At 40.6% G+C, this 27,040-nt stretch overlaps 1 protein-coding gene across 1 annotated transcript in view; it reads right to left on the minus strand.

Moving 5' to 3' along the window:
- Positions 1 to 1,072: 1,072 nt before the first annotated feature.
- chrna8 (cholinergic receptor, nicotinic, alpha 8) overlaps positions 1,073 to 27,040 on the minus strand; it is a 36,594-nt gene continuing 10,626 nt past the window's right edge. Inside the window, exons 2-9 of the mRNA XM_061047993.1 lie at positions 21,553 to 21,692; positions 17,431 to 17,475; positions 16,896 to 17,005; positions 7,031 to 7,278; positions 6,028 to 6,222; positions 5,141 to 5,227; positions 2,590 to 2,699; positions 1,073 to 2,478 (exon numbers count right to left, since the gene is read on the minus strand). Of these exons, the coding sequence (XP_060903976.1) occupies positions 1,855 to 2,478; positions 2,590 to 2,699; positions 5,141 to 5,227; positions 6,028 to 6,222; positions 7,031 to 7,278; positions 16,896 to 17,005; positions 17,431 to 17,475; positions 21,553 to 21,692 (1,559 nt within the window). The 3' untranslated portion in view covers positions 1,073 to 1,854. The remainder of the gene's footprint in view (positions 2,479 to 2,589; positions 2,700 to 5,140; positions 5,228 to 6,027; positions 6,223 to 7,030; positions 7,279 to 16,895; positions 17,006 to 17,430; positions 17,476 to 21,552; positions 21,693 to 27,040) is intronic.

The following is a 27,040-nucleotide window of genomic DNA, read 5'->3' on the forward strand; positions in this document are numbered from 1 at the left end:
GAATGCTAACATTAACTGCTGTAAAACGGTAGCTAATTCGTTATCAAATTAGTTGTTATCCTGAAATAGCCTTATCGCTCTCTCTCTCTCTCTCTCTCTGGATTTTTAATATCCATTACTGTTAAATTGCCCATTATATCTGGAAGCAGTAGAAATATATTGATAGTCAAATACACTTTATTCATACAACAACATATAACCTGGAACACAACATGATGACTTATAGCATTATTTGAGCTTCCCAGACTTAGCATGGCATCACAGTAAAATGGCTGATGTGTAAACAGTGAATAGACCTAAGAACAAAAAAGGTCAAATGGACAGTCTTAGAAAACAGCAAAAAGGAATCCAAATTTGCTCTCCTCCTCTTATTTAATAAGTGAAGAGGGAGCTGAACGGTGTACAGACCTTTTTCCTTTAGGCCTATCTAATATAAGTAACATTGCAATTTATCTATATTAATCTGTTGTCTTATATTATAATAAAGACTTAAATTACATGGGCTTGCTGATGCAAACAAATCTGTTTGCTGTTGGCTTTGTGTTTGAAAAGTAATAAAAAAAGGTTTACAAAATGTCATCATAATTATTTCTTAGTTAGCATACTAATTACATAGCTACACATAGATTTATCACTTTGCATCTTGCTAACAACTGTGTTAAAAAAAAAGGAAAAAGAATTAAAAAGAGGATGTGTCTTTCGTTCCTTTGCTTCCAGGACAAAAAGAGATGCTAGCAGGATCAAGATCTCAAACATGACAAGTAGGCTACTGCTTTTGTCCAAAGGGCCACAAATATCAGCAGAAAATAGATGTTCCTCAGAGCTGTTTTTTGACAAAAAGTGGAGATGATCGTCTGAAAAGTCTGTGAAGTCGGATTTTGGGTTCAGAAGATATACAGCTGGTGTATGAACTGGTGTTGATTTACACATTAACAGTACAAGACAGCGACAGCTTGGATGACTTAAATGAACTGGAGAGAAGAGTGGTATTTGTAGGACAAAAAAAGCAAGTTTTTAAAAACAAATAAAGCTGATAAAACAATGATAATCCATCCAAGCCCTAGCCCCCCATGTCCCGAAACCCCCAGTCCTCAGACCCTGGCCTGCTCTCCACACCACACACCACACTCTGCACCTGTGGAGACAGGGCCTTCAGTGTCACGGCCCCCACCCTCTGGAACACCCTTCCCTCAGACATCCGCAATGCCCCATCAATTGACTCATTCAAATACCTTCTAAAACTATATCTATTCTCCACAGCCTACAACCACCCCTTTACTCTGCCTCTCACCAGTTTTGTTTTGTTCTTTGTCTGGTCCCTCCACCATGTAAAGCGTCCTGGAAGGCGCTATATAAATTCAATCAATTGTTATAATTACTATGAATATTATTATTATCATTATAGTCATACTGTTGTCAGGGTAAAGACAATATGCAGCAACACTATATAATACTCCTTATTAATATTTTGCACAATTTAGAAAAGGAAATCTATTTTACACTCTACTGCCTCTGTGATTTCCAACTCCAGCCTGAGGTCTCATCTGTCTGCAAACCCAACCTGTTTTCCTTCTGAAGACAATAAAAATTGGCCTCTGATGTAAATACAGTTTCATTAAGAATTTACAAATATAACACTAAAATGTGTCTAATCACAACTTGTTTATCACTAATAGATGTAATTGGCCAATAGCTTTGATTACCTCTTTGAATGGCCCACCTCCTGGACATCAGGTACAGGACCACATATTGCATTCTTTATAACTTCCCTCCCCCCCATCCACTTTCTCTTAATCTCTTCTCTATCTCTAATATTTGAATGGTCCTTCGCCCCTCTCTAGCTGCTGAAACCAGCTATGTGAAGTCCTTGGAGACAGCCTCAATGAAGTTGGGTGCTGACATGAGGATGGTGAAGGTGCAAATGATGGAGAAGAGAGAGAAGGCCACCAGACACAGCCGGTCCACCACCGCCGCTGCAAACTTCCACTCGCTGCAGATAGCCTCAGCCACATCCTGGTCCCGGAAACGCTGAGCAATGTATGAAACCTCCTCCAAGATGTGCTGGATCTCTGGTGGGGGGATGCCGACACCCATCCCAGCTCCAACTCCCATCCCCAGACCTCCAACACCACTGCCAACCCCTCCAGGTGGCTCAGCCTCATCACTGGGCGAGCCATGGGCACGTCCTCCTAGTGCAACCCCAGAGTCGCTAGAAGGTGGGCAGTGTGGGCTCTCTATGGGGTGGTAGTTACTGAAGTAAAGGCTCATGGAACCGTTGGAGGTGCCTGTGGGGCATGGTGGGCAGGAAGTCTGTGAAAGGGGCACACTGAGGCTTGGTACAGCACCCATCTCTATGGAGCCGGTGCTAGAGTGGTGCTGGGACGGGTGACGGTATTTGTAGCCAGGCCGCTTGCGCTCTTCACCAGGCTGTTTCATCCGGAGAAACCAGGCGCACCAGTTCAATAGAACCACACGAACCTGAGAAAGAGAAAGAAGGTCAGTGGTGCACACATATGATGACACACAGTTGTGCTAAGTGGTACTGACAATAGGCATGATTATCTGATTAGATCAGTTTCTGTCACTCACCAACTTGGGCATCTTGCCTCCCTGTGGGTCATGGTGGTGGAACTGCAGGACGATAACAGTCACCACCACAGACATCCCCACAATCATCATGGTGCTGGCAAAGTACTGAGCTGCAGAGCACAAAAGGAACATCAAGAATGATTTCAGACGTACATTGTCAGGCAGTTTATTACTGGTTTTTGCAGTTCTCCCTTGATCTTCCCTTAAGGTCACATTCAACAGCATTCAGTAAAAGATAAAACATTAAGCTTGAAATAACTAAAATAAGTTGATTTCACACCTAAACATAAAAGGAAAGTAAAGCTGATCAGCCAATGAAAAGACATATTGCCAGAGGGAAAGGATGCATGGGGGGAAATATAATCCAGACAGAAAAAAAGGAAAACAGTAGAGATCTTTTTACCCTCACAAGGGAAGAGTAAGACAGGATAGGAGCATAAACTGAACGCTGTGCTCTCTTTAAACTTGCGCACACACAAACATATATCTGAGGGTCTGCCCTCATTTCACTTGTTTGCTTGTGACTGTAAACAGGAAAGGGCTTATAGCTTGACATGACTACACAACTGCTGCAGTGCCAGAAAAGTCAAACTCCATGTGATAGTGGCAAAAGAGTTGTGACCTTATTTGTTATGATATAAAAAAGAGAGATGGTAAAAGGCAGGGGTGTTTTTGGAGGGAGAGAGATGGGAATTAATTATTTGTTTATTTATTTTATACAGGGAGAAGTAAACCGAGCCACACACTTCAGCATTTATAGTGTTGGAAGAATTCAAACACGTAAAATATATTTTTAATAAATTGTTAGGAGATATTTGTGTATTATTATTGTTTGAAGCTCAGTCACAAATCCAACTTTATTTGTTTAGCTCTTTAACAAAAAAAAACAACCTTAGTTAACCAAAGTGCTGTACAAAGTAATGTCAATTTAAAGACATAAAACATGAGTAAGGCACGCACAAATGAAATCAAATAAATAAATAAAGTCGACTTCCTACTAGGTGTCAAAGGTCAGGGAAAAGAGATGTCTTAAGAAGAGATTTAAAAACAGGCAGAGAAGAGGCCTGTTTAACGTGCTGAGGCAGATCATTCCATAATTTTGGAGCTGCAAACGCACGGTCCCCTCTGAGCTGCCGCTTGGTTTTAGGCACCCTCAGGAGCAGCTGATCAGCTGACCTGAGAGAGCGGGTTTAGAAGCTCAAAGAGGTATGGTGGGGTAAGAACAGGAAGTGTACAATAACTCAAACCATGATGGGGACCATGGCTGAACTAAATGTAAATACATTTGAACTGAACTGAAATGAAATAAACACTTCAAATGATCTTGAAACAGATAAGCTATGTCTTCAAAAGCCAACAGAAATAAAAGGAGCATTTTATGCTAATATGGAGATAAAGGGCTGATAATAAAAGACATATGGCCTGACTCTGGTAGCAGTGTTGAACTTGCTTTACACATTTACAGCTGAATGCATGCGGCTACTTTACAGCAACTCACATCAACATTCAGCCACTGTGCTGTGCATAAGTCATTTCAACACAGCTACTAAACATGTCCTGGTCGGCCTTGTGTTGAGGTCACGAGAATGAAAAAAGATTTCCAGATTTATCACGTCATTGATGATGCATTTATCAAGCTTTTCTCAGTGCGGACAGCTATCATACATTGATGTAGTGGTAACCACGTTCAGCTTGAACGCTACACCACTTACAGTGACATAATGTACAGTTGATATGTATGATAAATTTCACTTTGACACATACAGGGATCCAGTTGTACTTGAAAGCATGTAACACACTCTAACAACCACATGCCAACATATCTGCCTGCTCACTTGCTTCAAAAACCTTTTTAGGAATATAAAATGTCTTTTTAGGGAGAACTGTAGCCTAAAGGTTACCCTTCTCTCTCTTGGCCCCTTCCCCTCTTCATCCATTATTTCTTTGCTACCTTTCTTTCCTCTCTTGCCCAGCGGAGAATCATTTCATAGCCTATTAATGTTGCTGACAGCTTTAGTTCTGGCCACCAAACGTACCTCTCACACCACCAGGGGAAGTGTGAATGATGTATAGGTGCCCTCGGACTGTCGTACACCAACATGGGAGTTTATTTATTATTTTTTAAAGAGACCATATACAGCATATACAGCACAGGCAGGCTTATGCTCCGGCTTTCAAAGCAACAACTAATGCATGTTTTATATGATTGGTGTTTACTCAAAGTGCAAGAATTACTCAGAGGGACACTTAAGTTGTTACTGTGGAGAGGTCAGTAATGCCTTTGTGCTGATTCTGATCGATATTACTGTCACTGTAGTTTTCTAAGGACATTTTTAACCTTTGCTTTTTCACAAGAGGTGCACATGCATTAACAGTATGCAGTGTCAGGAATCTAAGAAGAGATGTACTGCTAATGTTCTAATCCTAATATCCTATCTGCAACGATGCCTTCTCTCCTGAGGCGTGCCCACTGCAACTTCCTCTAGGATATTCAAATATCATGTTGCACACTTAAATATGATGCATGTAAACACATAAGATATATACCCACCGATGAGAGGGACAGAGTCAGACGTGGCAGGCATGATCTCTGCCACCAGAAGCATGAAGACAGTTAGCGAGAGGAGCACGGTGATGCCTTGAGACAGAGATAGAGAGAGAACACGAGCATTTACATAACGATGTGATCAGGGTCACTGGACTATGAAATTATTTCTGTAATTACTTATGTATGTAATCAGTTAGCTTCTCATGACTGCAGCTATTTATCAGCTGCTGGCTCCTCTGACTCGTCTGAAGGTAGGTAACATCTCCAGAAATCTCTCAAACAGTCTTGACTCTGTAACTCGTGACTGCTTGTGCACAGATCGCTATTCATCAGAACTGGTGGAATTCCAACATGGGTTTAGTAGCGAGCCTCTTATTTTGTCATTCAATTTTTTCAAGGTGATTTTTTACAAACGTATAGTATCCATGGCTTCTTACATGATTGACAAGGACATGCATGAACAAACACTTGTGTTTATGTGATGGTGTACAGTTGTGTCTAGATAAGCTTGAACAACTTCAATGTTTTTTATGCGAAACGGTTTCTGTGCTTCCAAGTGAACTCTCCTTTGAGGTGTCTTTCATTTGTAAAATTTGTCTCGTTTTTTGTTGAGCAACTGCCTTAGGACTACAGCTGAAATTTCGCTATTGTGCTAATTCTAGCATATTTATAAAGATGCATATTGTTGATAAGTTGATTATTGTGCACTGTCCTAATTCATTAAATACAATATTGTTATGGTGTTTAAAAACCTTTCAAAATGTATCTTTCATTTTGTTTAGACTTCCCAAAGGCTGGGAACCAAAATATTAAACCAATCTTCAATGGTTTCTAATTCATTTCATGCCAGGAGTCTATGTGTTTGTGTTTGCGTTTTAAGGCTCCCTCACCTAAAGAAATCTTTTCTCCAGAGTCAGCAGGCAACAAAAAGACCAGCAGGGCCAAGCCGGAGATCAGCACACAAGGGATGAGCAAATTGAGGCCGTAATAAAGTGTCCTGCGGCGCATTGTGACCGTGAATGTCACGTCTGGGTAGGGCTCCTTACAGCAATCATAATACAGCTCGTTGCGCTTGGCTGGCACACCTGAGGGAAGAGAACATACACGTACAGATCAGGTAGATCTTTGTGGACCAACAAAGGGATTCAAGCGGAAGATTTAAATAACTGGGAAACTGTTGTTATTATTAGTCTACTTAGTTATCAGAATTGACTCTAGATCTTATTCAACATGTAAGCTCTTGTGTTTGATTTCTTTGTCGCAGTGTTTTTTTTTCTCTAAGTACAAATCTCTCAAAACAAACCTACCCTAGTAGGACGATTCTTTACATTAAATGAGGTGTCCCTGTCTTTGGGTGGATAATTGATGAATTAACTCAACCCCAAGAAATGATTGCATATGAGTTTGAGTACTTTTTTTATTTTCATGTTTAGCATTTTGGATTTTTTTAAACCAAACATTCTCTGTTTAGACTGTAACTGGAGGGCTTGGACTTGCTCTTCTAACACATGGTCTAGCTACACACCTGCCAGTTAGTCAAAAATTTATATTACATGCCATATGGTGCCGTCTGACACTCATTTCTTGCTAAATGCCAAAGGCAAACATGCTATAACTGCAAAGTCTGGGTTTGGTAGATTTATTTCTTTATAAAATGTAGCACAGACGGTTTTAACTGATGTTTAGTCCATGCTGGGAACCTCCCACTGGGGAGCTCTTCTAATCCCGCTACAACCATCCAAAAGATGTCCCATCTTGGAATTCTTTACACAACTGGAATTAAAGTCCATTTTGTACAGAGGATGGTGGCAAAGCTTAGCATAGATGTAAAAATCATAGGAGACTCTTATGTAAAGCCATATATTCTGAAGAAAAACAATGTGCTTCTCTTACCCACAAGGTCCCACTCCCCATTGGATATGTAGGTGGATATGTCCACATCCAACATCTGGAGGTCCAGCAGCCAGCCGTTGTGCGTCCAGGAGCCAAACTTCAAGTCGCACTTTTGCACGTCGAAGGGGAACCAACGCACATCGATGTAGCAGGTGCTCTTGAGGATACCAGGAGGGATGTACTGGCAGTAACCTGATGCATTCACCAGTACATTGGTGTGGAAGGTGGCGTCAAAGCGCTCGTCCGCACTGAGGAAAGAAAACAGAGGAATGGTCGTGCAACTTTAAAACATTTCATCTTAGTTTAAATTAGAGTGAACATGATGTGAAGGTAAGCAAGAAAAAAGTTTGAAATTAGTTTGTCACTTGAACATATTACAGCGCGAGAGAGAGCCTCGTTAAAAAATAATGCAAATAAATGTGAAAGTTGAATGGACGAAGTCACAGGAAGGTAATGGTGTAACCATGAAGCCTTGAACAAAAAGGCAAATTAGTCAGCTCACTTATTAAAGTGTAAAAGACTCTTTTCTTTTACTCCGAACTGTTGCAGCAGTTAATGGTGAATACATATATTCATAAACCCATTATTGGACCATCCAGCCTTCCACTCTTGTACTTAAGCTGCATATTTAAATTTAAAACCCAGGTGAAATCCGTTAAATATTCAATTCCATTGTCAAGTAAAATCAGTTGAACAAAATAACACCACACCTTTCAAGGATCTAAAACTTAGAGCCCGTTTGAATGATATAAGGTCGGGTATGGACAGGTTTTGAATAAGTTAGGCTCAAATATTGAAAGCGTGAGGGTCTTGCAAGTGAAGCCAAATTCATCTCACCCAGCACAGGGAGAACAAAAACAAAATAATTTGTATTCTATGAAAGCCTTGGGGTAGCAAACATGTCTTTCGGGGACTGATAGCTATAGCAAAGTAAATGCCTAGAGCACCTAACCTTCAGCTCTTGCACTTCAGCTGAACTCTAATTAAGTATTAAAGAGTTGTTCCTCTGGTGTCATTTTGAGTGTGAACTCTAAAAAGAAGTGCCAGTGGCAAATCCCAACTAAGAGACTTTAGGCAGTGCTTCACAGTTTGTTTTCAGTACAGTTTATGGCTCAAAATTGTCCCTTTTTCCTGGAGTATAGTAATTTATTTGTAAGAGATTATCCTTTCCCCATTCACAGAGAAACTAATGTTATTTTAATGGTTGTCTTAGATAAAATGTGTCTGGATTTACTGGCCTCCTTTTACAGTAACATAATCATTTTCTCCTTATTTTATTTAGCCAGCCAATGGGCTTTAGATCTTTCCTCAGTCAGACAACAGTGTTCCCAACCTGCTGCCTGCTTGGAAGAAATGTAATAAAAACCATTTGGTCAATTGTGTTTGAATGGGATGGAAAACCTATCATGGGGAGCTATAAACAGGCTGAATGCAATGACCAATGATTGAAAGAGGAAATCTTTCCCTGTTTGTAATCAGGACATCGCCTGGCTAAATTGTCGTCAGACGACAGCCTAAGGGATGTGAGATTGATATATGACTCACAGTTATTTGTGAATGAAGCTAACTTGTTTGTCGAATACATCCATAGTAGTAGAGAGAAATGCCAACCCCATCCAGACACTGGGTACAGAAAATAGAGGGGGATAATGAAGCTCAATAATGAAGAAGGGGAAATGATAACAAAAATGCATGGTGCCCCTCTCTCTGGTCTAGTGGCAGAATTCAGTAGTCAGAAAAAAAGAACAAATATCAGAGTACTGTAGAGTTTTTATTCATTGCATGAAATGATCCCAAAAGACACATATGTACTCAAATGTCTCTCCGCCAAGTTCTAAGCCCAAAGCCTTAGCACTCAAATCCACATACTGAACTCAGCACATAAACACATTTACAGTATGACAGGCACACACAACACACCTATTCGTGTACACAAATCAAAACCACCACAATGGCAATTCCTGCAAGAGCGATAACGTCAGTGTGTCTGAAACGAGCTGGAGCCCCATTCAGCCTCTACAAAGAATGCTGCTCCCATCTTAACAGAATTTGTGGATAGACCCATTTAGGCTGTCCCTGCCTTTGCTCACATTGATGATTGATCTTTTTTCCCGGGGGTTAAGTGTTGTAATTTATTTTTCCTCTGTGAGAGTGTGTTGCTATCAGCTGTGGTTTGTAGTACTTGGGCAGGGAAGTGTGGGGGGGGGGGGGGGGGGGTTGGCCAAGGCAGAGTTATTTGATGAATTATTCAAGGTTTCGTCTTATTTAATCCGAAGGTGTGCGCTTTCTTGCATTCAGCGCTTATATACATCACAACAGATTAAGTTCTGGACTCTGGGTTTGTACTGTAGAGAACATACTGTGCTTATTCAATATAGGCAATATTTACTGATTACTGACAATTTACTGACATCATAACACGTGCAAACAACTGGATAAGTGATAGCCCTGGGAGAATGGGAAAAAGTTGTGATTGTACAACACATCCTCTCATTCTTTCTCTCTTGAACACACACACACACACACACACACACACACACACACACACATATAGAAGAAAGAGCACTGTGGATATGTGAGAAGGGAGCAAGGTGGAAACAGGGACTGACCATCAGAATGACAAAGGTGGCAGTGACAGGTTCCTGCACCATGGGTCATTAGTCACAAAGCCTCCTCTCACTCACTCAACACCTTCTGCTGTGCATGCACGCACACATGCACGCACATGCATGCACACACGCACGCACGCACGCTCGAACACGCATACTTCACTGACAATAAGAAGGCAGCTTCAAAGTAAGGAGAGTTCCTGAGGCAGAAAGAGATCCATGTAGTGGAGAATAAAACATCACATGCTGTTATAAGTGACATTTTGAAGTTAGAAATCATACTGTCATAAAAACATTTAGTTTAGCTTTAATGGCATTATTGAACTGATATGCTTGTTTTTCCAAGATGAAAGACCATCAAAGAGGTTTACAGAATACATCTTTATTTGAAGCTTTTATATTCCTTCACACAAAGTATTTAATTCTTAATTAGTCAAATCAGGATCACAAGTATAAAAGAGCTAGTGTGTGTATCAGAGAAGACTTGTGTCTTTCACTGAAGCTTTCAGCCTTTTACAGTCAAAAGCTACGTACATGTTCAGCGCCTACTTGGACTACATTAAGATCAGACCTATCCAGCTGTGTACCACATCTCAGAAGCATAGCTTCAACTTTACAGCCTTGGGCCTTGTGTCTGATTACAGCTGTGCGGTTAACATGCTGGTCAGCGACGCTGCAGGCAAACAGTGCACAACATTTCCCATGTACAGATGGATGTTTATTTCTATAGTGGGCTAAGCTCATTCACAGTGTACATCACCCATGACAACGGATGTCTTCCAAACATCCTCTGTAAGCCAACAGAAGGCTTGGAAGCATAATGCTAAGAATATGAGTTGTTTTTTGATACATGTCATACATGTGCATTTCTTGTGCATCATGGAGCTTCCTCTGGTTGTTCTCCTTCTCTAGATTTAGTATCAGATATGCAAACACTGCAGGCTTCTGCTAATCATTCTGTCGTTGACTTAACCATTTGCTTCCTATTTGAGCTGGGGTTTTTTTGTTGGAAAGATTTAACATGAGAATGTCACAATTTCACAGATACATGTTTTTACAAACTTACACAATGCTTACATATCATTCAATTACATTCGGAACATAGAGTATACTTTCCATTATTTTCTTTGTTTAAGTGCTCACAGAAAGGTCATCCAATTTTTCCATCTGTCCATTAATTTAACCATCCCTCCATCCAGAGATGCAAAACAAAATGCCTCCCAGTATCCATTTATCTGATTAATTCACTTTTCATCTTCATGGCCTGTCAAAGTGCTCTGGCTGTTTTGAAAGTCTCCCTACCTTTCAGGCAGAATTAGGATTCTGTCTGTGGCTTTACCTGAGTTGAACGACCTTCATGTGCTTCATTGATCCCCAGTCAAGTGAGACTGTTGACTTTTCCCTCTAACGAGAGAGGAGGTCAAAGGCTCACAGAGCAGTTTTTAATCTGGATATTCTTTGGACAAACATAATTACACACACCAATTCTGCTTCTCTAACACGCACAAGCAAAAAAAAAAAAGGGCTATTTGGCCTGCGCCCAGGCTTTTATGGCAGACAAACTGGAGCCAATATAAAGATTACAGTTTGTTCTCATCAGGGAAGTGGGAGAACTTCATTTTTTATCATGCTTGTCAATCTAAGCCAATGTCATATACTACTTACATTTAGTTTTCACCTTTTTCTTCCTTCTTGTTAAACTTCTCTGAATTTCATTGAATAAAAATACAAATATCTGAAATTGATAACCAGAGCTGGGTTTTAAAAATGTTTAAGTGTTACTGCAGTGCTGGCAGCACTTTAAGCTCTTTGATGTTGTTTATCATCCAAAAGGAAAACCTTCAAATATATATGGTGGACATGTTTTCCCCTGTGGGCAGTATACTGTACATCTGATGGGCGAGATAGTAAATCAATTTTTTTGGAAAATCTTCATTGTCCCCGAGGGGCAATTTGGTTTGCAACAGAGGTAGTCAATACACCCATAAAAACAGCACAATGACATAAATACATACATAAAACATAACTACCATGGATCTCACCATGATGGGCGTGAGTGAGTTAAGAGACAAAGGACCAACAGTCCATAGTAAAAGTGTACAGGCAACAATACCTACAGCTTATTTAAAAACCCAACAGCTGATGGCACAAACGACCTCAGGTATCTATTTGATTTCGACCTCCTTACATAAGTGAACCTCCGCCCTGTCTGCAGAAGTCTAAACTCTGCATGCAGGGGGTGCTGAGGGTCTTCCAAGATGGCCTTTGCCTTTCGAGTGGCTCTTACTTGAAAAACATGGCTCATTCAAGTCAACTCCAACTATCTGTCGGCAAAGTTTAACAATATTTCCCAGCCTGTTTTTGTTAACGATGCTGAGGTTACCAAACCAGCAGATCATCACAAAAGTCAAAATGGACTCAATAAAAGATGAATAAAACATTTTCAGAAGAGATTTGTCAACATTAAAAATCCTTAGCTTTCTCAAGAAGAACAGTCTCTGATTGGCCTTTTTGCAGATGGCGTCAGTGTTCTCATCAAAGTTCAGTTTTTCATCAAGGATGGTGCCCAGGTATTTTTACTGAGTCACTGTCTCTACAGCTGTGCTGTTAATGAGCGTTGGTGCTTTGTCAGGTGGATTTTTGCGAAAGTCGATCAGCATCTCTTTTGTTTTACAGACATTGAGATGCAGGTTGGAGTCATTGCACCATTTTAAGAAATTGTCCAGAACAGGACCATGGCCCACCTCGTGTTCCTGCAGGAGGCTGACAATCACAGAATCATCAGCAAATGTAACTATGAACCTGGACTGGAACTCACTCTGACAGTCATTTGTGTAAAGCATAAATAACAATGGTGACAAAACACATCCCTGTGGTGAACCTGTTGAACACATCAATGCTTCAGAGAAAGAGTCATTTACCCGTGTTCTTTGTGACCTCATTGTGAGGAAGTCGACAAGCCAACATATAGTGCCAAAGTCAAAGTCAGGTATTTTAGACAGCCTACGAGCAAGAATATGGGGCTGCATGCAATTAAAAGCTGATGAGAAATCCACAAAGCACAAACGAGCATGTGTTTTCAGCCCCTCCAGGTGCCCAACAACAAGATCCAATAATGTCGCAGCGGCATCGTCTACCCCCTTCCTTGCTTGATAAGCAAATTGGAGTGGGTCAATTATGCTTTCGGACATGTTCAGTAAGCTCCTTTTGACGATACTTCCCAGACCTTTCATGACTAAGGAGGTGAGCGCCACAGGGCGATAGTCATTCAACTTTTTGGGGTTTGTAACCTTGGCTACAGGTACTACAGTGGATTCCTTCCATAATGCAGGAACTTTTTTTCTGTGATAAAGAAAGCTGGAAGATGAATGTAAAAATGCCACTCAAGAACAAGCCGCAGTTCTTAAGTGATGAGCCCGTGATGCAGTCAGGCCCATGGCTTTTTCTGACACTTGTCTGTTCGAGTGTCCTCCAGACATCCATTTCGTCAATCTGTATTTGACTGCCCTCTGAAGTACCTCTGAACTCGGCCAGTTCATCAGTAAAACCATGTGAATCAAATCTCAGATAAAATGTGTTTAACTCTTCTGCCAAAACAGAATCAGGTTTATTGAGATTAAACACCTGTTTTTTTTTGTCCTGAATACCGACCATGGATTTAATTCCCCTCCAGGCAGAGCGAGAGTTACCACTCCTTAGTTCGTCCTGTACTTTTTCTTTAAATCGCATTTTGGCCAGCTTGATTTCTTTTTTCACAAACTTCTGAGCAACTCTGTATTGAGTGGTGTCTCCTTGTTGGAAAGCTAGCTTTTTCTGATTCAGAACTATCTTAAGGGATTTACTGACCCAGGGCTTATTGTTTGGGTACAGTGTCGTTGTCTTCCTGGGAATAATCGTGTTTTCACAGAAGGTGATGTAGCTCACCTTCTGTAGCTCACCTTCATGACTCAAGGTATAGACTACCCATGCGTGAAATATCATTATTGGACAGAGTGAGTCAGTGTGAGCATAATGATCTGAAAATATGAAAGATGATACGAGAGCGATATCAAAAATTTCACACTGGGATAATATGAGCTGAGTGACTTATCACCTACAATATCTGATTTTTTTTTTCCTTTGCGCTCATGTTCTGATGGCATCCGACTTCAGCACTTCTAAACATCATTAACTTGATATTAAACAACAGAAGTGAATGGATGCATTTTTTGGTGAGCTCTCATCTGAGCACTGTGCAAATAAACCTGAATGTATCTGCTATTCAACACAGTAAGACTAGCGTGTTATTGGCTGTGCACTGATGGCCCACTGTGTAATGGTGTGTGTGGTGCCATTATGGTCTGTAATTGCGTGACAGAGTAAGTGTGTGTGAGGAAGGCCAGAGAGGAGCGAGTTGAATGTATAGTTATTTTTGTGCATGTACACATGTACTGACTGTGAAACAATGAGAAGAGCACTCAGAGGTGCGTGTGTGTCATTATTTAGGTGTGCTGGTGTGTGTTTCCAGCAGCCTCTGCATTATTATTGAAAACTGTAATTTTCCTTCTCTCCTCAAGGGGGATATTAATCCTCTAGCTCAGATGTAAACACAAATCTTTACCTTCAGCTGTACTTTACAAACTTCATATTCAACTTCAACAAGTAAGCAACCTCAGCAGTGTTTTTAATTTGTGATAACACATCCACACCAAAAACATACGGCTGTTTCCTATAGGTTACAATTAATACTTTTTTTTTTCAACCAGTCAAACGGGTTTATGGTTCTTTACAACTAATTAGCATTTCAAACAGGGAATTAAGAAACCAAGTGTATTTAATTCTGCAAACTGTTTGCACTCAGTTGTCCTGATTTGTTTCCCTACTTTGTCCAATCCTGTTTATTTAGGCATAAAGTTTTTTTTCCCCAGGTAATATTAAGTCAACTCAGAGCAATTGGTTAAGGTACAGAAAGGCATGGCACAAGATGTAATGACATGAAGTTGCACTCTACTGTGCGGGTGTGTCAATGCAGGTAAATCGATATGTACACGACTTTGGTCTACACTTATACACTACATATTATTAATGATCGCAAGAAGATTCATCCTTGTGGTTTTGTTGATCACCAAATCTTAAGTAGTTAACTGGAGAAATATCTCAAAATCTGGAGAAAGATTTTTGCCTCAGGATTAACTGGGATATCTTTGGTGATTCTCTAACTTTTCAGCTAGATTCATAGTATGCTCTTTAACATTAGCTGTCATAAATATTAAGTTTTAACATGCTAACAGACTTAACTAATAAGGGTAACATGGAAAACAGACTAAAAATACATGCTGGCTTTCTCATTGTAAGCTTTTGGGCAAATGAATGCAATTAGCTCAAAAGACTTTAGCATGGCTGTAGAAACCTGATTATGTGCCGAATTAACCTGACAAACAATGTCAATCCATTACCAAAGTGCTTTTAACACCAAATTCGGTGCTTAAATATTCAAATATTCAAAACACATTTTATCTCTCCGGAAAACAGTTTTAATGTGTTCATGTGAGAACAGATTTCCGCAGGTGTCCGAGTAATACAAGCACAGGACAGGTCAGAAGAAAAAGAAGAATTATATATCAAACAGATATACTGTGAGAAGAAGGGCAGGGTAACATGCTGACACCTTGACAGACAGAGACAGGTGGATGGGATGATTTATAAAGAGGGGTTGGTGAAGGCAGAAACAATAAAATATGGAGGGAAAGGGTTGATTGAATAGAGTGAATTGCAGAAAGACAGTGAGTTATGAAAGAGAGACAGAGGGAGACACAAATAGAATGAGATGAGAGGAGAGATGGTAAGGCGGGGTGGGGGAGTGGAGGTAGAGGGTAAAAGGCAGAGACGGGTAAAAAGAGGGGTGAGAGCAGGGAGATTAGGATGGGTAATCCGGGCAGGTCTGAGAGCTGAGCTTTTAAAATTTGGGTTAATACCCCCAAACCTTTGTCCTTGTGTACATGCATGTGTGTGTACGCTTGTGTATTCAAGGGTAATATGTGGGCAGGAAGCAAAACATCCTAGGCTCCACCCTCCAATCACACAATAACATCGCTTAAAATAGACTTAAAAGATGTCTTTCTCTCGAATCCAAATTTGTGTTTAAATCGTGTGCTTTGCATTATTGCCCAACACATTCTAACTGTGTCATTGTTATCCTCTTTGTGATTAAATCTATCCATCTTTTTGTCTCTCTTTCCTTGCAGTCTCAGACCAGATCATCCGTCTGTAGCCCAAGCATGCACACGCAATGCAATTAGTTGTTTCAGGAAAAAAAAAAAAATGGCCTACATTTCTAATTGACTTGCAAAAGCCTTGCAGAAAAGCGTGAAGAAAAGTGAATAAGCAAACAGCAGCAGCCTGACCTGAATCAAGAAATGCAATGAGCTTGCTCAACCTCATTTATTTTAATCAGGGCCTCCGCCTTTACGTCTCTTAATTGTTACAAGACAGTAGTAACTTTATTGCTAACACACTAGTCCAAATCAAATCACAACAGAGATGAACAGCCCTTTTCTGCATTTTAACACGACTAATGGAAGGTTTGAACTGAGACAGAGACGATTATGCCAAAGTGAGATAGAGGACGTGGTACAACACCCCTTCCAACACCCTTAGAGTGTCATGGCTTGTGAAGATTAAAATCAGAATTTAATAAAACAACCCTGCGTCAGAGGGATTACACTGGTGTTTCAATCACCTCTTACTCAAAAACAAAAAAAAAGTAAGAAGGCATGCTGTCCCAGGAGGATTTGCAAACGTGGATTACAACACTTTGTTTGACAGAATCAACAAAGTATACTAAACAAAACAAAAAAACAATACATAAAAAGAAGAGAAAATGCAGACAAACTTTAAATGTTCAGTATTGACTCTCAATTCGCTCTGTATTCCTCTAACTCCAGAGTGAAAGATTTGGCTCCATAGCGTATAAATGCTCCACTTTATTTACTAGCTAGTTGCTTACTGTGTCAGTCTGCTGTTTGGTGCCGAGCAAGTTGTGTGGAACTGTTTTTTTAAATATTTTATTTGCTAACAGCTGGACTGTGCGGATTAAACTACTCTTACATCAGTGACTATCCTGAAGTTGTCGGCCACACAGCTTAACAGTGAGCCTAAACTCCCTATGAGGCTCCATTGACCTTTAAGGAGCTCAAAAATGTTTGTTGTTGTTGTTTCATCACTAGTACAACCTCTGTCACATTGTGACACTGTTTTGCATTGTCAGGAGAACTGACCTGTTGTAAAGAAGGATGTCAGGGGTCCAGATCTGGTCTGAAGGGAATCTCAGGTTCTGGACACCAGGGAAGTTTTCTGGATTCCAGCTCAGGTATATGTCGGTCCAGTACTGACACAGAGAGAAGGAGATAATCACTCAAGACTTACATGGGCAAAACTCGAAAAGTCCAATTAAGAGTACGACCAATCTAACGTAATCTGTGGGCAAATCTAATGTGAAACAGCCCCCCCCCCCCCCCCCTCCCTCCCCCCAATACAGGTAAAGCAGTCTTTTTAATCATGAACAGTAACACCTAAAATGTGTCTGCATGTTGAAACTCATCTTCTCCCTATATCATCAAGTCAAGATGAGTGATGTTACTTCTCTGAAGTCAGCAAAAAGCAACTCTTTCCTTCTTGAAAATTCTAAGGCCTTTAACATTAGACCCATTAATGATCAAGTCTTCAGCCATTTTCTGCACTCCCTCCCTTTCTTTTCTCGCTCCCTCGCAGAATAAATTGATGATAATGCATCGTTCTTAAAGTTAGGCTCACCAGCTGCAGCCAGGCGTTGGTCATCAGCACTTGGTTCTTCTCATCCTGAAAAACAGAAAAAAAAAGAGTTGGCATTTTCCTTTTACATTAGAGAAGACAGCAAGCCAGACCAATACTTAATAAATAAGTAAAGAAGGCCTTTTGTCTCCACCAAGTCAGTGGAGATGGTTTGCATATTTAAAGTGTAGTTCAGCTGAATGGTTTCACAAATTACACAACACACACAATAAAAACAGCTAAAATGTTATGACCTAGTGGATTGAAACAGCCGCACATAACTGTGAAATGCTTTGCTAGCACCGATACAGATATGAGACATAATATTTAGTACAGCAAATAAAAGTGGAAAGAAAGACTTTTAAACAACCAAGGATGAAGGCTATCAACTTTACAGATAAAGCTGTTGCATTTAGAACGGGGAAATTATAATTTATCTGGGCATCAAAAGTCTGCTCCAAGTGCACAGTGGAAAAAGTCGAAGCAGGAAAAATGCACAAGTCCTCTGGTAGAGAGGAGAGGAGGAACTGCATCAGTTTACAAGTGTTTTTCAAAAACCTTGTTATCCCTCTTCTAAGCTTGGGGTTGATAATACTTGCACATATGGCACACCCTTCTATAATGTCTCGTCCCAGTGCAGATGACCCAGATGATTGAGCAAAGGTCACAGCTGACAGTAATTATAGTCTCTTCAGGGATTTCAAACACCCAAGTGGTTTGTGACTGTGCACCTGTTTGTGTGTGTCTCTGCTTGTGTATTTGATATTTTGACAAATTTGATATTTGTAGAAAGATAAATTCAGGATAGATCTTATCAAATGTATAAGCTGTGAATAATAACTTCACTCAAGGTTCAATTCAAGGTCACAACACCGGAATGCCTGCAGCATCATCTGGACAGTGAGCAAACATTCAACATATAGACACTGAAGCAGGCTTCACCTTGTTTTTTATTGTATACTCTTAAGTACTCTTTAAAGATTTTGAGTCATACTGAAGCCGTGGGCGGCAGTAGCTCAGTCTGTAGGGACTTGGGTTGGGAATCGGAGGGTCGCCGGCTCAAGTCCCGGCACGGACCAAGTCCGGAAATTGGTCTGGTAGCTGGAGAGGTGCCAGGCCACCTCCTGAGCACCGCCGAGGTGCCCCCGAGCAAGGCACCCAACCCACCAGCCCAGGAGCGCCCACTGTGGGCAGCCCCCCCCACTCTGAGACCCCTCCATCAGTGCATGTCCATAGGATCCTGTTTGTGCATGTGTGTGTATTTCAGCCTATGTTTGTGTAGCATGTTAACTAGACAGAGTGTAAAAACAAATTTCCCCTCGCAGGATCAATAAATTATTATTAATAAGCCAAAAGGTCACATCTCTAGCAGTTGAATATTAAAATGCGTTTAATTTTCCTATTGATTCGACTGATTTAGGCCTAATGCGAGTCATCCTCAGTGGACAGCACAAATAATGTACCAACCATTTTTCTGAGTTGTCAAACATGTTTAAACTTTAATCTTCAGTCTCAGTCTTTTGTGGGTGAACTTGATTTAGAAAAAGAAAATAACCACAACAATTGTCGAGTTAAACCAAAAAAGTCGGCACTTGGTCTATTTGCAACCTTTTACTGTCATTTCAATATGATGAGAACAGGATGATTTTTGGTTGAACTCGCTCATTTGTCAGTGTAACAGTAAATGAACACACCACAGGGTCTAGGCACCTCAGTTATTGCTTCATAATTTCAATCAATCAAAAATAAAACTGACAAATGTTTTTCTTGGGCTTTTGAGAAGTTTTTCAAAAAGATAAAAAGTTACCAATATCATTTCTGAGCAGTATATCAGCAGCTTGCCTCTAGGTTATAGGGAAGAAGCAGGAGTACGCTGCAGGTAAGAGTCAAGCTGGACAGAGAAGAACAACCCCGGCAGGAAGTCAGACAAGGAAACGCACTGGTCAATTTAAAAAAAATAAAACATTATATACGGACGTATTTTCATCACTTTATCAACATTACGTCAAAACAGGCACACAACGAAAAAACAAATCAACCTCAGAAAGACAAAGACAGAAAGGAGTTCTCTTGTGATGCGTGTACAGCTGCTCATGGCTGCGCTCCACCGCTCATGTTCCAAAAACGAATCCAGTGGGGCAGGGCGTGTGTTGCTGTCTGACAGAGCAATACCGTAGCGCTGACGGACTGCGGCATGGTGTGGCCCTTTTGGAAGAACACACTCGACCTTGGAAGAGCAGACATCTGATTGGTATGAAACTTAGTGCATCTGACATGCTAACACTTCCCTCTTTTCTTTGGAAGGGCTGACTGATTAACGAACTAGCAGATTCCCAAATGTCTCAAGGGTTGTGGTCCTCCGTCGTGGTTAATGAGTCAGGGATTGATGCCGGATTCATCAGAGCAGAATTTTTAAAAATTAAACCTGGAGAGATTTTCAGGTCACCATCTGGAGGGCAGAGGAGGGGACGGTAATTTTCATAAATTGTGAATTTGTCAGGGGTGTCAAAATCAGGCCGACACAAAACACCATCAAGACAGTTGCCCTTGGAGAGAGTTTGTCACCTCTTATCTTCTGTCCAAACAGGAGCGAGGAAATGTGGATTGGGAAAGTAAATAAGCAATATTTAAACCTCCCCGGAGGAGAAAGACACTCGGCAGGTATTCAGATAGAATATGGCTCTGCATTTAATCAAGGAAGCAGAAAGTCCCAGAGAGGCAACATATTCATCTAAATTGTGATTTTTACAAGCCATGACATGTGTGATGGCAGAAACCGGTTTATCCTTTGTCACAGGGGTTTCAAGGTGAACAGTTGAAATATGTTGTTCACACGGCAAAGAAATCTAATAGGAACATGTGCTCTCGTGTATTTGATTGGCCCCCTCAGTGCCTAGCTGGAGTTTCATTGCAGCAAAATATGAGCCAGGTTCAATCCCACTCTGCTTCAGTGGAGCAGGAAACTAACAAACACACTCAGTCAGCGTCCCTTGATGCATAAAGATAAAAAAAAAACAATGGAACACTGACAAGACAATATAAAACATACTATGAGTCAGCTGAGGTAAGGGTGCAGCTTTGTTACCTTTAAACACTATTGTATTAGAGTTCTGTTCTGTGTAGTTCATGTGAGTTATTAAGCATCAGAGTCTGAAGGGTCTCTATGTCATAGAAGTCAACTAGTAGGAGTGCATTACTTCTTCCATCACCTAACACTGATCCATTGCCACAACACACTTACAGAAACACCCGACTGATATGGGTCATGACTCATGTTAAAGGCAGGGTTGGTAATTTTTTCGAAAACTAGCACGATTTCGAAAGTAGCACTCCCTCAGTGCTCCGTCTGCACCCACCCCGTGTCCCCTCTGTGCTCCCTTAAAGCCAAGCCCCTCGCTTACATGCACAAGCGCCATTGGTCCAGAAGCGGAGCTCAGCTCATGCTTTGAGTGTGGGCTTGTGAATGCATGGGGCAGAGAACGAGCAGGGAGAGAGGGAGGTGTGATTGGTTCATAAAAATGGCACCTCGTGCAGACATTGGTTGACGTTTTTACATGCTTACAACTGCTACAGATGATGCATTTTCTTAGTTCCTTTTTCATTTTACATTTCTTTCAGGACTTAAAGACAATTTCAATCAAAATCTAAAAAAAAATGTATCTGGAAAAAACGAATTTACATTGCCTTAAAAGTGGTATTGGTTACCAGGTATTGATGATCAGTTGTGACAACACCAGTGTGGGTCTAGCAGAGATTTTGATGCTAGAAAAAAGTAGCAATTCATCAGCAACCAGTCCATCATTGTACATTTTTAAATTGTACATGTAATGGAGGGGTACTCTGTGTCGGCCAATGTTTGAGACGAGGCATCAAAACGGATATCGTGAGTGATAAATGTATTGAAACATCGCACTTGCTTTTATCCAATGTGATTCTGACCCCCAACACAAGAACTGCTACGCTGTGATGCTATGAATTGTCATGACTGTGTTGTGGGACTTAAGATACCGTGTAATCACCACACGCAACAGTCTTACCCTAATGTGGTACTAAATAATGCAAGTATCCAGGCAGGTTTCCATTTAACAATGCACCGTAATCCCAAGTGAATGCTATCTATCTCACCACATCTATGATCTGCAGTAGAGTGAGGCCCAGCTCCACCAGGATGGGGGCTGAGTCGTTGACCACAGGTCTCTCCAGTCGGTTGTAGTTAGCCATCAGTTCCTTGTACAGCCTCCTCTGGTGTTCACCCTGCAGGGATCCTGGGGGGAAACAACAGAAACAAGAGACAACACAGTTTGTGGCCTGTTTATAAAACAAGTACTTGAGATTATTCAAATCCAAGCACCAACATAGGAGGATCTGGGAAAATTAAGTACTGTAACTCTGAGTGAGACAAATGTCATAGGAAGTGGATCTTAAACATTATTCAGTCACAGTATGACTTAAATGAGTAACCACATGTATTTCAAAATGTGAAGGTGTATCCCTCCAGTTATTATTAAGGGTTTCTGAAGGTCACTCCTTGAATTTGAGGCTTAGTGATTGCAGTCATTTTGTCTGCATTTAATCCATAAATTTAAACCTTGGATTGATTTTGGTCCACAGCAGGATTGTTTAAAAATAGTATCAGCATTTTGGCTTTAGTTCTCCTTTACTTGCAAATTGTACTTGGGGACACATTGTTGTTTACTGAGGCTGAATTTTAATCCAAAAAGTAGCTCAAATGGAATTCCTAACCTTTTACCCTTCCTTTGCTGGCACCAGCTTGGAGACCGATTATATTTTACCTGGTGGAGATTGAAACATGCTGCTGTGCCATTAACAATACACTATACAGTCTGTACAATTGTGCTAAAACAGTAAATGTACAAGAGGAAGGTCTGTTGTTAAGCTGAAAGTTTTATGAATAATGTATAAATAATCACATGTGCTGACATCAGCATTTACATCACCCCTACACACACACAAAGAGACACACACACGCAGCCACAAAGCAGCAGGTCTGTGGGTTGGCGTTGTTTTAAGGTCCGGGGTGATTAAAATGTGTTTGCTGGCGCGACTCTCATCACCAATATTGATCCTTTATGCCTCACCTTCCACACATATTTAGCACGGACAGTTTGTCCCAAAAATAAAGGGAGACAGAGACACACAATCACCCATGCACACGCACACAAACAATCAGAACCTATTTTAAATCACCATGGAGTCACTGCTCTATTTTTCTTTTCTTTTCTCTTTTAAAAACAAAGGACATTGTGCAACAGGGTTAAAACTTCTGCAGAAACGATTTACATGAACAAGTCATTTTTCAGTCTTCTCATATCCGGGATCCAATAAAGCAGAGTAGTTAAAGGTTAAACATTAATATAGCAGATATCAAATCAATCCTGCCCAAACATCTTCATCCATGTTCCAGCCCTGCCACCATAATATCCGATATACGCTACAGTTATGCATTTTGATAAAGCCGCTCAATTTGGCACAACACACGATCTTTTTCAGACAGCTTCCATTAGCATCAAAACTTTTGTTATATGAGCACCAGTGTGAGTCTAATGCATCACCCTTGTTTGTAGCATGTAGGAATGCATTTCCTACTCGTTATCAATAAGATGTGCAGTGATTGTCACAAAGGGCTTTGTGGCCGGTGAAGTCTTCAGATGGCGGGTGAGTTCAACTCTCTCTGCTTGCAGGAGTGCATCTTTCACATTTCCTCTTCGTCACAGCATGAAGAGCTGGAGGCACTTTTTTCTGTCTAGATTATTGTTGGATTTGAAAGTGGCAAACGCATATTTTAAATTATTTTCAGCACTGGCTGAAGCAAGCTGTCTTCTTCTACTCTACACCCCATTCTTCTTTGGCCAATTAACTTCCCATCACGTTACCTTTACTCATGTGCCACAACGAGGAGTCATGAAGTATTGACATGGGTGGAATTGGCTGGGAAATCTGTTAAGACAGCCATATAAAACAACAAAAAAAACATTTGGGGCCAGTATATCGATAGTTGGATCACAAATCAGGACAATATACGTATTGTATGCTATATCAATATTTTGTACCACCCTATGAGTGAGTGTAATGTTAAACCAAACCACCATATAAAATGACTTACCAGCCATTGGCCATCATGTGCATGACAAAATCAGTTGAGGAGAATTCCTTTTTTAGACTTTAAGATTTCTCTTACACCATTCAAGGGTTTTGAAGGTGTCTTGAATTGGTCAGCAGCATGCACGAACCAGAGGTGTTCAATACAGAGCAAACAGCAAACAGATTTGTAAAACACATGAACCTGTTTGACACTTTATATGCACATATACCATAGACATACAAACATGAAACAATAATCCAATCTGTACCAGTTTCCATACACGACCAGTCACTGATATAAAATGTGTTGAAGCGGTCACCCATCATGCACAGACAGAATAATGCCTCCCTCCTGTAAACATACAGCAGACAATACAGGACGTGAAAGTGAAAAACAGACTGTCAGAGATGGCAATGTGTGGTTGAGAAATAAGGGTTGATGATTGGAAAGAAGGTGTTACCAGCATTAAGCTATGAGGAGTAGAGAAGTGTGCCTTTGGCCATGCGTGGGGTTGATTGGCCCATTAAAGCTGTAATGAGGAGAGTTATTGCGGGACTGAGCATGAGGTTGAAGACAGACGAGCCATGAGAAGCTGCTGAGCAGCAGAATCCGTCTGACTGCTTGTAATGAGTCACACTAACTGAAAAATACATCCAACCTTATTCTCCCTACACATGCAGCCATCTTTAAATCTATTTTATGTGGAACATGGATTAATGGATGCATGGGTTTTACTGAATTATGTTGTGTTCCTTTTTGTTCTTCTGTCTATGAAACTGTTTAAATTAACACCCAAGCAAGTGCCCAAGGGGCTGTTACAGCATTGGCAAGGAAAACACACAATCTCAATCAATCCATACAACAGCATCAGATTCATAAATCTGTCCATCTTTGCACAGTGTAATTTGTATAAACTCATGCACTCAGATGAAACTACAACCTCATCAACAGCTTCTATCCCATGGACCTCCCTTCTGCATCTCTCCTGTTTTTTTATTAATTTGAGTTGTCAACTGAGGCCCAAACAGACAAAATCAAACTAATGGAATCAGTGAAGAAGAATTGAAAGCTCAGTCTCTGTTACTGCTCGTCTCATAAAACCGTGTTTGGAAGGGATTAAATAATCAAATCAAATAAACCTTTGTGCCAACTTTAATTCGCAGGCACACATGTGCGGCGTACACCAGGGATGATGGGAAACATTCATTAGTGTTTTACAACCTTCTTACTAATGAAGCTGATATGAGAGGCTTGCAGAGATATCATTTTCCAGTCACAACGAGAGACCTCATCAAACAAACTCTAACAGAGGGAGGGGATGAGAGCGGGAGATGGGGGAATATTTGTTGTTTGTTGATCACACTTTTCTCTCAGTGTTGTCAACCTTCTTTTTAAACAGGACATGATATGAAAGGCGGTCTTTAAAGCAGGGATGACAAAGACTTACATGCACTACTACGGGTGTGGGGAAAAAAAGGATTCAGATCAGACAGTGAATTATTATTAATTATAGTTTCTACAATATTAGATCAATTTAAAATATCCAAAATTGATTTTTTGAAATGCTTTTGTTTGTGAAATAATTTCTTACCAGCAGCCACTTTAAGAATGGAAAATCTGTAAGCTAGTCAGGTGTGCTGCTAACATTAGCTAGCTCTTAGTCTTGGTAATGAACGGTTATTCCGACAAAACTAATGAACTTCCTGAACTGTCTCGGACGCAGCAAGACTTTCAGCTGCTCCTCATTGAAGACAAGCTTGTACAGCTCTGACTTTTAGAGCAGAGCCAAACGGTCCTACAAGCTCACTGACCACAGGGCTCCTCCACCCTGTGTCAGAGCGTCAGTGTTTACTGTCTGCTGAAACGGCTTGACCCCGCTGTCACTTGAGTCCAGTGCAGCGCGAATTTGCGTCTCCATTACAGCGGGTCCACCTGCTGAAGGTGTGTTTAAACTGACGTCTTGCTACCTTAAGTCTTAGATGATCAAAACAAGCTGGCTGTGGCAGTACTTGTGGTCCGAGAAGCGGCTATAAATACCGTTACTGTTATCGAAAATCACAGAAAAAGTGTAGCTCCTTTAAAGATCAGCTAATTCCATTATAAACACATTCCATTTCCGGCAAGTTCATTACAGTAAAATATTTTGCAACTGCTTACATGACCACAAGTCTAAAGCCTACATGGTTGACAAAGCTGTAGGGGAAAAGGTATGGAATCAAATTTATGTCAAATCTTAGGAGAGCAATTAAACATCCCAACAAGCGGAACAATGGCCAAAAACAGCTGACTTACGCACCCGGCAAGATTCATCATCTGTCTATTCAAAAGATCTGTCTCCTAACGATGTCGTCAACAATGAAGGCTTTCGATCAGTGATCAAATAAGTCATTCACTGGTATACTCGATAATTACGAGTTAGCTGGCTAAAGCCCACAAATAATACTCATATTGAAGTATTTTGCAAGGTAAGCATTAGTAAATGTTATCTTTGTTTATTTTTTCCTCTATGTATTTACAGGACTGCAATCAGCTGATACAAAGGTTTCACATAGCTTCTTAGGGTACAGCAGGCTGGTGTAGATCCATGAAATCCTTTGTGACTGATCGGGAATGTATAGTGAATAGGGAATCTGTTTAAATTGAATAAAATTGAATGGAATTGTGAGATGTTGCAGGATTCACACCCCATCACACCAATGTTTTAATTACCAAACATTTTTGGCACATCATGAGTAATTAACATTAAATAAGAAGCTTTTAAGTGATGCATGTAACCCTGGACATGGTGACATTTTTGACAACCAAATAATTCACTACCTTTAGAGTCCATTAGATTGCCATTTAACTGCAGCTAGGTTGACCTTTCATTGTTGCACCCTCACAAACACGGACAAACGTCACGTCTGTTGAGCTTTGATGAAGGAAGTGTTTAGATAAATCAATCGTGGGTGTTTGTGTTAAAATGCAATTAATACGCAGCTAAAGTAGATCAATACTACATCAGTCTCCTGTGATGACGAACACAGGGGTCATTACAGTGAAATGTCAGGGGTCAGTGGCGGGTCTTGTTCAGGTCTTTGAGAAGGTCGCTGATAAACAGGGTTATCGAGTGATTAATTATGAGTAAACAGGCAAAACCACAAACCATTCATTTGTAACACCCTGAAACATTGGTCAAGCCCTTTACAAGAAAACTCATGAAAAGTCTATAGAGTTGGGAAACGTCATTTTGAGCCCAGAAAAGCAAACTATCCAAGAAGCTGTGAGAAGCTATAGAGAAACTATGAATACATGAAGAGTCAGACTATGTCACCACAAAGTAAAAAAAAGTAGTCTTGCAGCCAAATCTACAAGGGATACAAGATAAATGCCCTTAGAACAAAAGCCATTCTCAACAGTGCTGTTGAACTATTTTGACCACAGCAGCACAAACTGTAAAGTAGTTTGACACAAGTGTCTAAGAAGGTGACAGGAAGGCCAACTCAGCAGATGACGTTTTTTCCAGAGGTG

Source organism: Labrus mixtus, chromosome 10, assembly GCF_963584025.1.
Source record: "Labrus mixtus chromosome 10, fLabMix1.1, whole genome shotgun sequence".
NCBI classification, from domain to species: Eukaryota; Metazoa; Chordata; class Actinopteri; order Labriformes; family Labridae; genus Labrus; species Labrus mixtus.